This window comes from Nicotiana sylvestris, chromosome 8 (assembly GCF_000393655.2).
Source record: "Nicotiana sylvestris chromosome 8, ASM39365v2, whole genome shotgun sequence".
NCBI lineage: Eukaryota > Viridiplantae > Streptophyta > Magnoliopsida > Solanales > Solanaceae > Nicotiana > Nicotiana sylvestris.
The window spans coordinates 57,385,886-57,401,425 of record NC_091064.1 but is presented as its reverse complement, the minus strand read 5'-3'; the positions used below and the strand labels follow the sequence as shown (position 1 = coordinate 57,401,425).

General features: G+C 39.4%; 2 protein-coding genes across 2 annotated transcripts; both read left to right on the top strand.

The window, feature by feature from the left end:
- The first annotated feature begins 2,305 nt into the window (after window positions 1–2,305).
- LOC138875071 (uncharacterized) lies at window positions 2,306–4,866 on the top strand. Its single transcript, XM_070153883.1, has 4 exons — window positions 2,306–3,219; window positions 3,543–3,616; window positions 3,734–3,981; window positions 4,219–4,866. Exons 1-4 carry the CDS (start codon window positions 2,306–2,308, stop codon window positions 4,864–4,866), a joined length of 1,884 nt encoding a protein of 627 aa, XP_070009984.1.
- A 201-nt stretch (window positions 4,867–5,067) lies between these two features.
- On the top strand, window positions 5,068–6,980 carry LOC138875070 (uncharacterized). Its single transcript, XM_070153882.1, has 2 exons — window positions 5,068–5,591; window positions 6,302–6,980. The coding sequence occupies exons 1-2, from the start codon at window positions 5,068–5,070 to the stop codon at window positions 6,978–6,980; spliced, it is 1,203 nt and encodes a 400-aa protein (XP_070009983.1).
- Window positions 6,981–15,540: the final 8,560 nt, after the last annotated feature.

Here is a 15,540-nt window from a genome sequence, read left to right as displayed (position 1 = left end):
TAAGTTATCCAAATACCCAACTGGGATATCCTACCATTTCAACCCACTTTGCTGGAACACCTTATGAGGCCCGCCCCCAGGTGTTAACTTCAGGTGCAGCTTCAAATATATTCACCGCGCCACCTTGTTCAGCCACGGCACAACCTGCTTTACCCAGGCCTAGCTTCGATCCATCTTCCTTCACATTTCAAGCACCATCTTTCCCAATGGAACCAACCTAGTTTACTACCAATGCTTACCCTCAGCCTCCTCGGTACGAGTTTACCACAGGGCAGGAGAAAATCGCAAAAACCCCTGAACAAGAGGAGATTACCAGAAAGATGAGAAGCATGGAGCAAAGTCTCAAAAATATACAGGGTCTGAGTGGGAAAATGAGCATGTCTTACGCTGACATGTGCATGTTCCCACACGTACATTTACCCTTGGGTTTCAAAACCCCGAAGTTTGAAAAATATGACGGACATGGGGATCCCATAGCCCACCTCAAAAGGTACTGAAACCAACTGCGGGGAGCGGGCGGAAAAGAAGAGCTACTCATGGCTTACTTTGGAGAGAGTTTGGTCGGCATTGCTTCTGAATGGTATATGGATCAGGATATATCTCGTTGGTCTATCTGGGATGACCTAGCTCGGGACCTTGTCAGGCATTTTCAATATAACATCGACATCGCCCCTAACAGGAATTCATTGTCAAATCTAAAGAAAAAGTCCTCGGAGAGCTTCCGAGAGTATGTTGTCAAATGGCGCGAGCAAGCGGCCAGAGTCAAACCTCTAATGGATGAAACAGAGATGGTCAGTGTCTTCCCTCAAGCCCAAGAGGCTGATTATTATCAAAACATGATGTCTGCAATGGGTAAGCCATTTGTCGAAACCATCAAAATCGATGAAATGGTTGAAAATGGGTTGAAAACAGGGCAAATCTTGAGTCAGTCTGCTATAAGGTCTACCTCCCAAGCAACCCAAGGCGGGTCTGGAGGAGTAGCAAATCGGAAGAAAAAGGAAGAAGCAGCAATGGCAACTTCAAGTGCAAGAAAACCTTGTCCACCCAGACCTCTTTTCTTTGAAAGAACCTCATAACATTACTATCCCCACCAAGATGTGGCTTATGCTATGGTTCCTCAGCCATACGCAGTGATGAATGCCCAACCCTACGTTAGGCCACAACAACAATTTAATCAAAACCGAGCTCCATTTTCCAGAAATCAACCTCCTCACCAAGCTCACTATAATCCCTGACCTCTATAGAACAACTTCCGTGCCCGGGAACCACCCAAGATACCAAACTTCACACCCATTGGTGAGCCTTATTCCAGCCCTTTCCCCAAACTTGTTCAGATGGGTTTGTTGCAGCCTGTATCCCAAACCAGGCAGAACCCAGCATCGCCCTTTTACAGAGCTAGTACTCGATGTGCCTACAATTCAGGGGCAGAAGGGCATGATACAGATGACTATTGGACCCTGAAGAGGGCTGTGGAAAATCTTATAGAACAAAAGAGAATAGTGCTAAAGGACGAAGACGTTCCTAATGTAACCAATAATCCATTACCGGCTCACAAGAACGGGCCGGTTATTGGAATGATCTGTGAAGATAGAGAATTTGATCCAGCTCTAAAAGCCATCATTGCCATAGACGATGGGGAAAAGAAGTCAAAAGCTGCCGCGAGACAAGACAAGGGGGAGAAAAAGAGCAAACCTACCCCCCCCAGAATACAGAAAAGAAAGCGGAAGCTGAAACTAGGGCAGCGCCCTCCAAAGATGGCGTTCTCTATGTTCCTCGAGGCCATAAGAAAGAACAGATGTCATTGAGTCCTCTTAGAAGGTTTGAGCTAAACAAGGGAGCTAAAATGTATATGCCCAAAGGGACCTACGTGGTACGGGGGCCGATAACTCCACCAAGGCTAAATGAGCCCGTGGTTATTAGCCGCGCACCGCAAAGGCCCATGAAAAATCCCACTGTCGTTCCATAGAACTACAATAAAGTGGTAGTAACGTACAAAGGTAAAGAGATCTCGGGAGAAGTTGTGGAAAATAACCCGACTGAGAAGTACCTCAATCTAGAGGAAGTGAATAATGCCACAAAGAAGCGTTTCCCACCTAAGAAGCCAGTGAGTGCTGAAGAAGCAGAAGCGTTCTTCCAGAAAATGAAAATGGCAGACTACGAGATAATCGACTAGCTCCGAAAGTCTCCTGCCCAAGTCTCCTTGTTGTCTTTGCTAATGAATTCAACTGAATATCAAGAAGTGTTGATCAAAACTCTTAATGAAGCAAACGTACCCATTGAAACCACTGTAGAATAGTTGGAGAGGATGGCAGAAAGGTTTTTTGCAGTCAATCAAATCTCTTTCAGCAAGAACGATTTGCCCCTGGAAGGGGCTGCACACAACAAAGCCCTTCACCTGACAGTTAAATGCGAAGGGTATTATGTGAAAAGGGTCATGCTAGATGGTGGTTCTAGGGTAGATATTTTCCCTCTCTCAACTCTGCAACGCATAGAAATTGGTACTGAGAGAATCAGACCTAACAACGTCTGTGTGCGTGCTTTTGATGGCATAAAGAGAGATACAATAGGCGAGATTGATTTGATTCTGACTATTGGCCCGGTGGACTTCGAGGTGACCTTTTTGGTCTTGGACATAGATACTTCCTATAATTTCCTCTTGGGAAGGCCGTGGATTCATGCAGTAGGGGTTGTACCTTCTACTCTCCACCAGATGGTGAAATTCGAACATGAATATTCGAAGATTGTAGTTCACGGGGAAGATGAGCAATCGATTTATCGGGACCCGTCAGTCCCTTGTCTTGAAGCTAGAGAAGGAAGTGAACATACAGTCTATCAGGCTTTTGAGATTATGATCATGGACCAATGTAAAAAAGGAGACCCTTGCCCTCAACCCTTTCTTTCAAATGCATCAATTATGGTGGCCAAAGAAATGATCAGACGTGGTTACAAACCTGGGAAGGGGCTCGGGAAATTATTGCAAGGAATTGTCAAACCTATCATTCTGGCTGCTAGTGAGAAGTTCTTTGGGGTAGGTTTCCAACCCACATCAGCTGATGGAAAATGGGTGGATGAAAGAAATAATAATGGTTGGGTTTTGCCTCAGCCGATTCTGCATATTTATAGGACATTTGTCAAGCCTAAGTACAATGAGGAAGAGGAAGATGAGGCCTTTACGACCGAGGAAATTGAAGAATTTTGTGGGGCTATGAGGCAGATGCTGTATGAAACCCATATGGTCCAACCAGGGGAAGGCTCAAGCACCGCTGAGGGGCTATATATGGGACCCAGTGCCAAACTACAAAATTGGAAGGCTACTCCATTCCCAATCAGGAGGGAATCCTGGTAGTCTAGTCCTACCACTTTTTCTATATCATGAGTTATTTCAGGGTGTAACTCGGATGTTTTCTTTATTTTCCTGTCTTTAATTCCCAATGTAAACCCTGTCATCTTCAAATTCAAAGAAATGAAATCAATATTTCATCGTTCATCTTTCTTTATTCTTTCTGATTTTTGTTATTTTTCTCTTTTATTTATTCTTTCAGTTCTAATAATGCTGCTTTAAATAACATGACTTGCTTGCAGACTTCATGCCCAGATTCAAACACGTTGTCTAACTGTGAAATAATGAACCAAGAACCGGAATATGATGAAGAAGAGGCTTTTAGGAAAATAAATCAAGAATTGGAACAATTTGAGAATAGACCTAAGTCGAACTTAAATGATACTGAGCCAGTTAATTTGGGTAGTTCTGAAGAAATCAGGGAAACCACGATAAACATTCACACAGATGAAGAAACTCGGGACACATTGATCCAACTTTTGTTTGAGTTCAAAGATGTGTTTGCTTGGTCATATGATGACATGCCAAGACTAAGTGTTGATTTGGTGGTTCATAAGTTGCCAACTTACCCTGATTGTCCCCCTGTCCAGCAAAAGCAAAGAAAGTTTAAAACCGATATCAGTGACAAAATTAAAGAAGAGGTCATAAAATAGTTGAAAGTGGGGGTGATCCGAGTGGTTCGATACACCACATGGTTAGCCAATGTAGTTCTAGTGCCAAAGAAATAAGGGAAAACCCGAGTGTGTGTGGATTACAGAGATATGAACAAAGCAAGTCCTAAGGATAATTTCTCTTTGCCGAACATCCACATCCTTGTTGATAACTGCGCCAAACATGGGATATAGTCCTTCGTGGATTGTTACACAGGATATCACCAGGTGTTGATGGATGAAGAAGATGCAGAAAAGACAGCTTTTACCACACCCTGGGGCACATACTGTTATAGAGGCATGCCTTTTGGTCTGAAGAATGTCGGGGCAACTTACATGAGAGCCATGACTGCCATTTTTCATGACATGATGCACCAAGAGATAAAGGTGTATGTGGATGACGTGATCATCAAGTCCAGGACCCAGGATGACCATGTTCGTGATTTGAGAAAATTCTTTGAGCGGCTGCGTAAATATGATCTGAAGCTAAACCCAGCCAAATGTGCATTTGGGGTTCCATCTAACAAACTTTTGGGATTCATAGTCAGTCGAAGGGGCATCGAGATGGACCCAACAAAGATAAAGTCCATTCGAGATTTGCCTCCTCCAAGAACCAAGAAAGATGTTATGAGCTTGTTGGGAAGATTGAACTACATCAGCCGATTCATTGCTCAGTTGACGTCTACATATGAACCCATTTTCAAGCTATTAAAGAAAGATGCAGCAATCAAATGGACATATGAGTGCCAAGAAGCTTTTGACAAAATCAAAGAATATCTGTCGAACCCGCCAGTTTTGGTCCCACCTAAACCGGGAAGACCTTTGTTCCTATATTTAACAGTCTTGGAAGACTCCTTTGGTTGCGTCCTCGGATAACATGACGTGACCGGGAGGAAAGAGCAGGCGATCTACTATTTGAGTAAAAAGTTCACAAGCTATGAGGCTAAATATACTCTGTTGGAAAGGACCTGTTGCACTCTGACCTGGGTATCTCAAAAGCTGAGGCATCACTTGTTGGCCTATACCACTTATCTCATCACCAGGTTGGACCCTTTAAAGTACATATTCCAAAAACCAATGCCCACGGGAAGGTTAGCAAAGTGGCAGATCCTACTCACTGAATTTGACATAGTCTACGTTACTCGCACGACAATGAAAGCCCAAGCGTTAGCAGATCACCTGGCAGAAAACCCGGTTGATGATGAATACCAACCTTTGAGCACCTACTTCCCGGATGAAGAGGTAAATTTAGTTGAGGCAATATCCGAAGATACTAAAGCTTGGAAAATGTTCTTTGATGGAGCGGTAAACGCAAAAGGTATTGGACTCGGGGCAATCTTGATCTCACCTATTGGTCAGCATTATCTAGCCACCACCCGGTTTCGAGTTTTCTGCACAAACAACACTGCCGAGTATGAAGCCTGCATTATGGGTATGAACATGGCAATTGACCAAGATGTCAAAGAATTGTTAATCATGGGAGATTTGGATCTGATTATACGACAAGCCCAAGGAGAATGGGAGACTCGAGATGTCAAACTTATTCCCTACAAGCAATATGTGGAAGATTTTAGCAAGTTGTTCAAGTCAATAGAGTTCAGGTACATCCTTCGTTGTCATAATGAACTGGCCGATGCACTTGCTACTTTGGCCTCGATGCTGCCATACCCAGGCAATGCCCATATTGATCCATTGGAAATCCAAATCCGGGAAAGGCACGGTTACTGTAATACGATTGAGGCAGAACCAAATATTCAGCCATGGTATCACAATATCAAAAGATTTCTGAAAACTAAATATTACCCCAAGCAAGCCAGTGGAGACCAAAAGAGAACCATTAGATGGCACGCGAGTGGTTTCTTCATGAGTGGTGATGTCTTGTACAAAAGAACTTCGGATCTCAACTTGTTAAGATGTATTGATGCCGAAGAGGCCGAAAAAATAATGTATGAAGTGCACGCAAGAGTGTGCGGTATGTTTTGGAAAAGAAAATCCTTCGAGCGGGTTATTACTGGATGACTATAGAAAAAGACTACTTTAGTTTCGTCCGAAAATGTCATCAATGTCAGGTGCACGGTGATTTGATTCATGCGCTGCCTACAGAACTACATCCCATGTCAGCACCTTGGCCATTTGTTGCCTGGGGCATGGGCGTCATTGGGCCAATTGAGCTGAAAGCTTCAAATGTGCATAGATTCATATTGGTCGCTATCGACTAATTCACAAAGTGGGTTGAAGCAATTACCCTCAAATCTATCACCAAGAAAGCTGTAGTAGACTTCGTGCATTCCAACCTCATTTGCCGTTTTAGTATTCCTACAACTATCATTACGGATAATGCTGCAAATTTGAATAGTCATTTGATGAGGGAGATATGTGAACAATTCAAGATAGCGCATCGGACTCTACCTTATCATCCCAAAGCCAATGGTGCTGTCGAAGCAACAAACAAGAACATCAAAAAGATTTTGAGAAAGATGATTCAAAGTTCTAGGCAGTGGCATGAAAAGTTACCTTTTGCATTATTGGGGTATCGCACCATGGTGCGCACATCGATCGGAGCAACCCCGTACCTCTTGGTTTATGGTACTGAAGTCGTAATACCTGTGGAAGTTGAAATCCCTCCTCTATGGATCATTGTTAAAGCTGAAATTGAAAACACTAAGTGGGTCAAAACCCGTTTGGAACAGTTAACCCTGATCAATGAAAAGCGGATGGTCGTAGTCTGCCACGGGCAGTTGTATCAACAAAGAATGGCCCGTGCCTACAACAAAAAAGTGCGGCCTAGAAACTTTGAAGTGGGGCAACTCGTTTTAAGGCGTATTCTTCCCCATCATCAGGAAGCAAAAGGAAAAATTTGCTCCCAACTAGAAAGGTCCATACATTATCAGAAAATTATTGCCAAAAAGGCATTGTATCTGGGAGACATTGAAGGGAATGACCCTGAAACAGCTGTGAATGTAGATGCAGTCAAAAGGTATTATGTTTAATCCTTCTGCAGCAATAGCATTATCCGATTGGGATGATGAAGGCTTTTATTCTTGCTACCCCAAACACTCCAATATTTTGCTAGCTCTTTGAGCCGATTACCTTTCTTTCATTACCCTCTTTGGAACTCAAAGACACTTGTAACAAAAAAAAGAGAAAACAAAACAAAAACAAACAAAAGAAAACAACAAAACAAAATGTTTCCCTGAACTACATTCGACTTCAGTCACACCAAAATAAAAATCCAAATTCCCCAAAAGTAAAACTGGGGCAGAAGTTATAATGGTTCGGCGATGATCCCGCCTGAATGGTTCCAAAGTTGTAATTTCATCCGAATTGTTCTTACCCAAACCTTGTTCAAGTCCTTCCGATCAATCGGCGAAAGGTTTTCAAAATCGGAGAACGCAGCCGTTTGGATCCGATACAATCAAGATGAGAAAAATAAAATGAGAGATCTTATTAGTGAAAACCCACGGGCATCGTAAGTCGACAGTAAGCAGAGAAATTGAAAATGAGAGAGTGTTGTTAATGAAAACTCGTAAAGAACACTATAAGGCAACGGTGAGAAGAGAAATGAGAGAGGTCAATTGGTGAAAACCCGCAAAAGGCATTGTTGATGAAAAGAAGAAACCCCTCACCACCATTGGTATTGAAAGAGTCCTGGCAAGGTTTCTCGATTTTAAAACACGGGTCACAATGGGTTTATGAGAAGTTGGATAGTTGTGCAAATCGGGTATCCAGTCCAATAAGCATGTCATGTCTATTGAAGTTTGCATGCACTCTGGATAAGTCCTTCTTTCCTCCCCGAAAGGGACACTTCTCCTTAAATTCATTTTCTTGTCCTTTGTTTATTTTTCCTTGAATCCCTTTCAGTCTAACTCTGTTCCGAAATAATACAAAGAAAAGTTGGCAAGATTGGTTTTACAGGGTTCTGCTTAATAAAAGCCAAGCCCAAAGAAAAGTACCCAGCCTCAGCGGGTGCATCAAGTCGATCCCGACTGGCCATGATGACTGATGCTCTGAAATCAGAGTTATTAAAAAAGAAAACAAATGCAAGGTCAAAAGCCCCACACAGTTGAACCATCTTCTGGAAAGTTTGGAAAGTTGAGTTCCTCGGTTTTAGGAGAGATATTAATCTTCAGAGAAGCCAGCAAGCAGCAGAGGTTCTCACCAAAAGAGTTTGGCCGAGATCAAGTGATCAAAAACAATAAAGGCCACAAAACCAACCACCGTTTCAAACTAACAATTGTTCTTTGTTTGAAAAATTGAAACAGGTGCAATCGAAAGCAACCGTGCAAGAAGCAGGTGCAGCCAAAAAAAAGGAAAAAAAGAGATGTGCAAGAGCTAGCAAACAACTTTATAGCAATAATCAACCCAAAAGGGAAGTTTCCTCCAAATTCTTTCCTGCATTTTACTAAAAAATGAAATGAAAAATGAAATGAAAAAGAGAAATAAGAAGAAAATTCAAAAAAAATGATAGCTTAGGATTTCCAACCTCAACCTTTATGCTTTTGCCAGCATAGGGCTCCAATCCCTAAGTTGAGATTTTTAGACATAGGGCCACCATTCCCTAGTTGCCTTTTGCCAACATTAGGGCTCCAATCCCTGAGTTGAGATTGTTAGACATAGGCCTCCATCCCTTAGTGGCCTTTTTGCCAGCATTAGGGCTCCAATCCCTGAGTTGAGATTTTAGACATAGGGCCTCCATTCCCTAATTGCTTTTTTTGCCAACATTAGGGCTCCAATCCCTGAGTTGGAATTTTTAGACATAAGGCCTTCATTCCCTAGTCGTCTTTTTGCTAACATAGGGCTCCAATCCCTAGTTGAGATTTTAGATATAGGGCCTCCATTCCCTAATCGCCTTTTGCCAACATAGGGCTCCAATCCCTAGTTGAGATTTTTAGACATAGGGCCTCCATTCCCTAATCTTTCCTCCTAAAGACACACAATCTTTATTTTATCACTTTCAAAAAAAAATAGTTTAGATTTAGTTACAGATAACTCACGAAATTTTCCTAGTGAAAATTGGGGCAGAAAAATTTCGTTCATTTGTTTGTTTTGGTGTCTGAGCAGATTTGGCCTTGAGGCACAAGGTCTGAGACGACCAAAAGAATGAGTCTCAATCCAAAATAAAGAAAAGAAGAAAAAGAGCAAAAAAATGAACTCAAAGTGCTGATGTGGAGAAGGATGCGGACTGCTCAAGATATGATTGAAGTCACAAGCTTCGCGTGTCCCACCTTGATCCAAAACTGAAGAATGAACCAGCGGTTTATAGCTAATGAGCATCAAGATTCAGATCAGAGTTTGCAGCAAGAACCAGCCAAGACTCAAGATCAGGCTTCAGAAGATTTATAGATAGGAATCTTGTAACTCTAGTTGATAGGTTTAGCTAGTTAGTTTTTATTTTTCATTTTTGGTGTAATAAGGAGTTCAGCAAGCAGTAGCTACAGTGAAATCACAGCTTTTCGATAGTCCTAGCTACCAAAACTTCCAGAACTACACTGACATGATTCCTTTATAGCCAAGGATATGTAGGCAACCTTTGAAGCAAGGTTCGGTCAGACTCTTTTCGAAAAAATGCTTCTCATAGAGTGTCAAATGGGCAAAAATCCCTCATAATTGCTCATTTTATCTTTGCCCGAAAACCCTTCGCGTCTCCAAGCAAAAAGGGGCAGCTGTGAGCACGTGATTTTTGCCTAACATGAATTACTCGTACAAAATTCAAAAAATTAGATTTTTTTTTCTTTTGATTATTTGTTAATTTAGGAATTATTATAGAATATTCCTCATTGTTTGCATTTTCGTGTGCATGTTTAATCTTGTTTAAATCATAAAAAAAAATACAAAAAATACATTGCATTTGCATTTAGGATTTAATTATACATTTATTAGATTAATTAATAATTTAGTGTTTTACAAAAATAAAAAAATTACAAAAAAATAACTTATTTTTGCATTTTTTATTTTTAGCTTCGATTTTTGGTAGTTTTATTTTAATTTGGTACTTAATTAAATTGTGGTAATTATTATTAAGAGCTAATTAATTTAATTTGGTAGGATAGTTTGATTTAGGGATTAATTTAGGTTTTTAATTTAATTTTGAAAAGGAAAAGAGTTTTGAAATGAAAAGGAAAAGAAAAGAATTGAAAGAGAAGTCTTGAGTGGGCTGTTTTTATCAATATCCCCAGGCCCAAGTTATTTTACCCCAAAATCGATCCAAACCCGACCGGAACCGGCCCAAAACCCGTCTGTTACCCGGTCCAAATCCCACTCAGGAACCAAACAACGTTGTTTCAATTGTTTTGATCAGAACCGTTGATCTCACTTGATCGGACGGTCCGGAACTGAGCCCCATTTTAATATATAACTGTCCTAAAAGCCTACCCCCCCCCCTCTCTAACTCGTCTCTCTCACTTCACCCTATCTTCAGAGACGCCTCCGTAACCTAGCGCCGCCCTAGTGTTCTTCGGTGGCGTCGCCGCCTCAGACCAGTCCCAAATCAACACCACATAAACCCCATGACCCCCTCACACCAAATCCAGCACTGGTTTCCCTCAAATTCCCCTAGGTTTCTTCGAATCTTAGATCAAAATCGAACCCTAAAATCCCAAAAACCTTCAAGATCGAGATTTCAGTAAAGATTGGGGTCTAGTTGGATTTTATTCGTCTGTTCTTGATAAGAACACACGATTAATGTTAAACTCGGCTTGAATTTGAAGATTTGAAGACTCGTTTCAATTCTTTACTGTCCGAGACATTTTTAGGTATTTTTCCTTTTTTTTGTTATCTTTTCTTCATTTTCTTTCATTTTTTATATCTTCTGCTTATTTCTCTTCTTCTTGATTCGTTTTTGTTTTTTTAAGTTTCTTAAGAGTCGTTTTTAGGCATGTTAGTTTTAAACCTTTTTCTTTAATTAGTGCATTGAGTCTGTTAATTAGTTTAGTTTCGATTTGTTAATTTAGTTAATTCTAGTTCATTAGTTGGTCAGTTATTTAATTAGATTTTGAAATTATCCAAATTGCTGCTGTTTTTGCTTTTTCCTCAAATAATTTGATGCCTGATTTTGTTGGACCCTGGGTTCAATTCTGGAGCATTTTCAAAATGAAGCCCGTTCAATTTAGTTTAAGTTATTGGGTCAATTTGACCCATTTGGGTTCACTGAAGTAATTTTCAGGGGTTTAAGGGATAATCTAGGAATTCTAGGTAGGGGATCTTTAAAAACTGAATAGGAAGCTACCTAGAAGGTGGGGATTGAGACTAATTTGAAAATCTGTTTTTTAAACTAAGGACATGAGAGCAAAAAGAAAAATTCCAAAAGGATTTAAGTGCAAAACTGAATGCATTTTATGTTGCCCTAAGGCTTGCCTATAAAAGCACTCTTTCTTCACTCACAAGGCAGATTTTAGAGATTAAAAATTCTAAAAAAACTGAAACGGCTGAGGCTTGAGAAAACTCTAGAAGAACATTGAAATCCCTACATCTCCTCTGTTGAAAATTTCTCAAATTCTGCTGGTTTCTGGTTTTCTGATCTTCATTGGTTAGCTAGAATTTCTGAAAGTTTCAAAGACCCTACATTTGGGTAAAAATGGTTTGTGTTTTGATGTTTGTAAAGTCTGATTTGAGCTGCTGCTAGGATACTGTTTCATTGTTGGTTTTTAAGCTGATTTCCGCTGCTGTTAATTGCTAATTCTTCACTTCTTTTGGTTTCCCTTTTCGTTTCCAGGTCTCAACCTGCACTTTGGTTAATCTGTGAAGTGTGAATGTGCAATTGAACATGGACATATAATGGAAGATTCGCTTTATTGGACTTTTGTTCCTCTTTTACTTCGTCTCATTCATGTGTTGTATTATTTTAGTTCTGTGAGAATCCTATTAGTTTTCTATGTAGTGTAAGGTGTGTTTAGTTGATCCTCTGCCTGATCCTATGGAAATTTCTGATTGCTGAACTTTAGAATAGTTGACATGCCAAGTTTTTATTTATTTATTGCTTGTATTGAAATTTTGATTTAAGGCTTAAAGCTCATCATGGTTGTTTGTAATTTGGTATGGGAATTTGGATTGATTAAAGATGCTGGAATAACGGTGCCTGTATTTTCAGAAAAATGATTTTCCTTAGGCATGTGATTTGGTCTTATAGCCTTTAGAGCTTATTGTTCATGTTATATTTATCTGGCATCGTGTTTAGTCAGTAGGTTTCAAATGGTCTTTTCAAAAGTTTTTAAGTGTTCAAATAAAGGGTGTTTTGAATTTTTCGCATTTTGTATTTCAATTAGTTCATGTTGTTTCATGCTTACATTAATGAATGCAAATCTTTTTAAGTTTGGATCCTATGAAGTTTTGTTTAGGTCCCAGAGTTTCTGGAGCCCAAATTGGTTAGGCTCCGCAGGGATTCGATCTCGGGTCCATATATCTGGGTGTTCCTCCATTTATTAAATTTGGGCTCAATTTGGGCTCAGGCCTAAGCACTTGAGACTAGGGGGATGACATGTTTTGCTATATATGTGTTTTTTTTTTATTTCGAATAAGTTCTTTCTGTTAATGGCCATTGCTGGCCCAAGTTGGTTTTAAGTAATTGGGCTAGTCCTTACCACTATGAATCCGCCAAGTATTAGTACAGACTTTCGTTGTAAAAAAAATAATTCCTTATGCCTTTAATCAATTATCCAAATCCTTTAATTAGTTAGGGGCATGCCATATTGAATAACACCAATAGCTATGCCCCCCTCCCTCCCAAAAAAAACTAATTTTAGAAATCCTTTGGGTTAGAATAAATTGAGATGCGTCGTGCCAAATAAAAATCTCAAAATGCATGGCCTTCATTTAATTAATTTTAATTCTTAGAAATCGAGGCGCGCCATTTAGTTGAATTTTACATGGCCCTCGCAAATTTGAAAGTGCGTAGTTGCTTTAGGCGCGTAATTTGAATTAACTTCCTTAAACTCGGGTGTGCATTTCATGTGACCCAAATTCAAATTCCAACAACGTTAAATAAAATGTGTCGTGGACCGTGGGTGCATTTCATGTGGCGTGGTTCAAGGCGTGTTTTAAATAACGTTGAATCTTTCCAAAAATAATTAAAAGCGGTTAATAAGTCAAATTATACCATAGGCTAGAACATGTATTAAAATCAGATAATAGGCCAATTGTAATAGTTTAAGCGACCGTGCTAGAAATACGAAACCCGGAAATGCCTAACACCTTCTTCCGGGTAAACAGAATTATTTAATTAGAATTTCTGGTTCGCATACTTCAAAAGGAAAGTCGAATTTTTCTCGATTTGGGATTTAAAATAAACCGGTGACTTGGGACATCCAAATAAACTATTCCAAGTGGCGACTCTGATAAATTGAATAAATTAATCCTATTTCGAATAATGTCACTTTAATTGAAAAAACTCCCTTATATACCCTCGGTGTGTAAAATAGGAATTGTGACAGTGAGTGATTGTCCGCGATCGCGAAAGTCAATAACTAGGCAGCAATATTTAATTTCCAAAAGGAGGGTTTTATTTCATTCTTCATCTTTTAACTTAGAGAGCTCGGTTTGTGGTGATGTTGAGAGGGATTTTCAAGGAATTGATCGGGGTAAGTGATTTTAACTCGGATTTGGCTATAATACATGAATACATTATTGTTTTTATCATTAGTTTAATGTTTTGGGTAAAAAAAAGTTGGGAAAAATTGTGAAAACTTCATAGACTATATTTTGAAGATTTGAAGGTCGATTTGAGATCGGAATTGAATAATTTTAGTATGGTTGGACTCGTTATTGAATGGGTATTCGAATTTTGTAAATTTGGTGGGGTTCCGAGATGTGGGCCAGATATTGAACTTTTTAGTTGTCCTTTTGGTTTTCTTTAAAGATTAAAACTTTATTATCCAGAATAGTTTTCTTTGGTTTATATTTATGGTATAAAGTTTATTTGGCTAGTTTTGAGCCGTTTGGAGTTAGATATTTGCAAAAAGGCTTACTAGCATATTGAGTTAGCATGTTTGAGGTAAGTGTCTTGCCTAACTTTATGTGGGGGAATTATCCCTTAGGATTGGTGTTGTTTTGTGTTTAATTGTGGTACATGAAGGCCGTGTACGCAAGGTGACGAGTGGGTACACAGGCTAAATGTGGTAATTGACCGATTAAAGTTATGTAGATTCTTTTCATACCTTTAATTGAATTGTCATAATATGTTATCTTCATCATCGTTAATCTATCCTTGCGTGATTTACTTGATATTGTAAATACTTATCTCATCTCTTACTTGTCTTTTGTCATTACGTGCTTAACTGAAGTTATTGTTCTCTCATTTTCTTGTTAAATATTTAACTGTTGAGTTACCTTACTTGAAGTTATTATTTTTTGGAGAATCTTATTGTTGAATTTTGGCGTGAAGCTATAAAGGTCGTGATTCACATTGAGGCAAAGTTGTAAATTGTTGAAATACCTTTCTTGTTGAGCTCTCGGTTGCTATTATTGAAATTTTTATATATATTGTGGTTTAGTCATGGGCTATTTATTGTGAAAATATTATTGTTGTTGACTTCTTTGGCAAGTTGTGATTTTGGGCACTTGAGGTGTGATTTGTGATATGTTGTGATATTGATACGTGTGTGGTGGTATAAGGATTGGGGTTAATATGCATGCGGTGAGATAAGGTGGGCTTGATACGCGTGTTGCTAGTAGGGGAACTACTTGAAGCCACGCGGTGTGATAAGGTGGGATAAAATGCGGGTAACTATTTCGAAAAAATTTCAAAACTAAATGCAAGGCTCCCGCGATGGTGTAAGGAAAGATTGTGATTTGATTTGTAAAATGAGACTACGAGGCAGTACCTCGGTAGTGATTCTTGTTGATACCTTTCATTTACATCACTTGTGTTTTGTTTGCATTGTTTTCTAGGCATTCTTATTATGTGTTTCCTTCCGTGATGTCTTAATTATCTTAATTTTAGTGTAGCTAATCTTGTTATATTTCTTCATTGTATCATTTCCATTGTTTTTATTATTATACTATACTATACCTGTTCAATTTCCTTATTTATTCTAGTAGGTATTTTGACCAGACCTCATCACCACTCTACTGAGGTTAGGCTTGATATTTACTGGATACTTTGTGGTATACTCACACTACGCTTTTGCTCATCTTTTTGTGCAGATCCAGATACTTCTTACTAGGCTAGGCATCCGTGAGTTGAGCTTGGATCGAAGACTTCAAGGTATACCTACCGGAGTTCACAGGCCTCAGAGCCACCCTATATCTAGCTTCTATTTCATTCTCCTTTTATAGATATTATTGTATAGAGATGTTTCAGTATACTTGTGTAGAGCTTGTGACTCGGAATCACCAGATTTTGGGTGTTATGTTCAATTGTATTGCGGAGTCCCTTTTGATAGCTATTGGTTTAAATTGGAAATTTTATTATTATTTATATGAATTTTTCATGTATGTTAGGCTTACCTAGTCATACAGTCTAGGTGCCATCACGACATCCTACGGAGGGAGATTAGGGTCGTGACATTGAAGAAGCTCTTAGCCTCATCATTTGATTCGGATTGAGCCCCTGGGAAC

Excerpts from the sequence above, each read along its gene's own strand:
- LOC138875071 (XM_070153883.1), top strand. The coding sequence starts at position 2,306 with ATGGCAGAAAGGTTTTTTGCAGTCAATCAAATCTCTTTCAGCAAGAAC. Across the intron at positions 3,220-3,542 it reads GGGGCTATGAGGCAGATGCT|TTCTAATAATGCTGCTTTAA; the intron begins GTATGAAACCCA and ends TTATTCTTTCAG. Across the intron at positions 3,617-3,733 it reads TTCAAACACGTTGTCTAACT|TTAATTTGGGTAGTTCTGAA; the intron begins GTGAAATAATGA and ends ATACTGAGCCAG.
- LOC138875070 (XM_070153882.1), top strand. The coding sequence starts at position 5,068 with ATGCCCACGGGAAGGTTAGCAAAGTGGCAGATCCTACTCACTGAATTT. Across the intron at positions 5,592-6,301 it reads TTCAAGTCAATAGAGTTCAG|TATTCCTACAACTATCATTA; the intron begins GTACATCCTTCG and ends TTGCCGTTTTAG.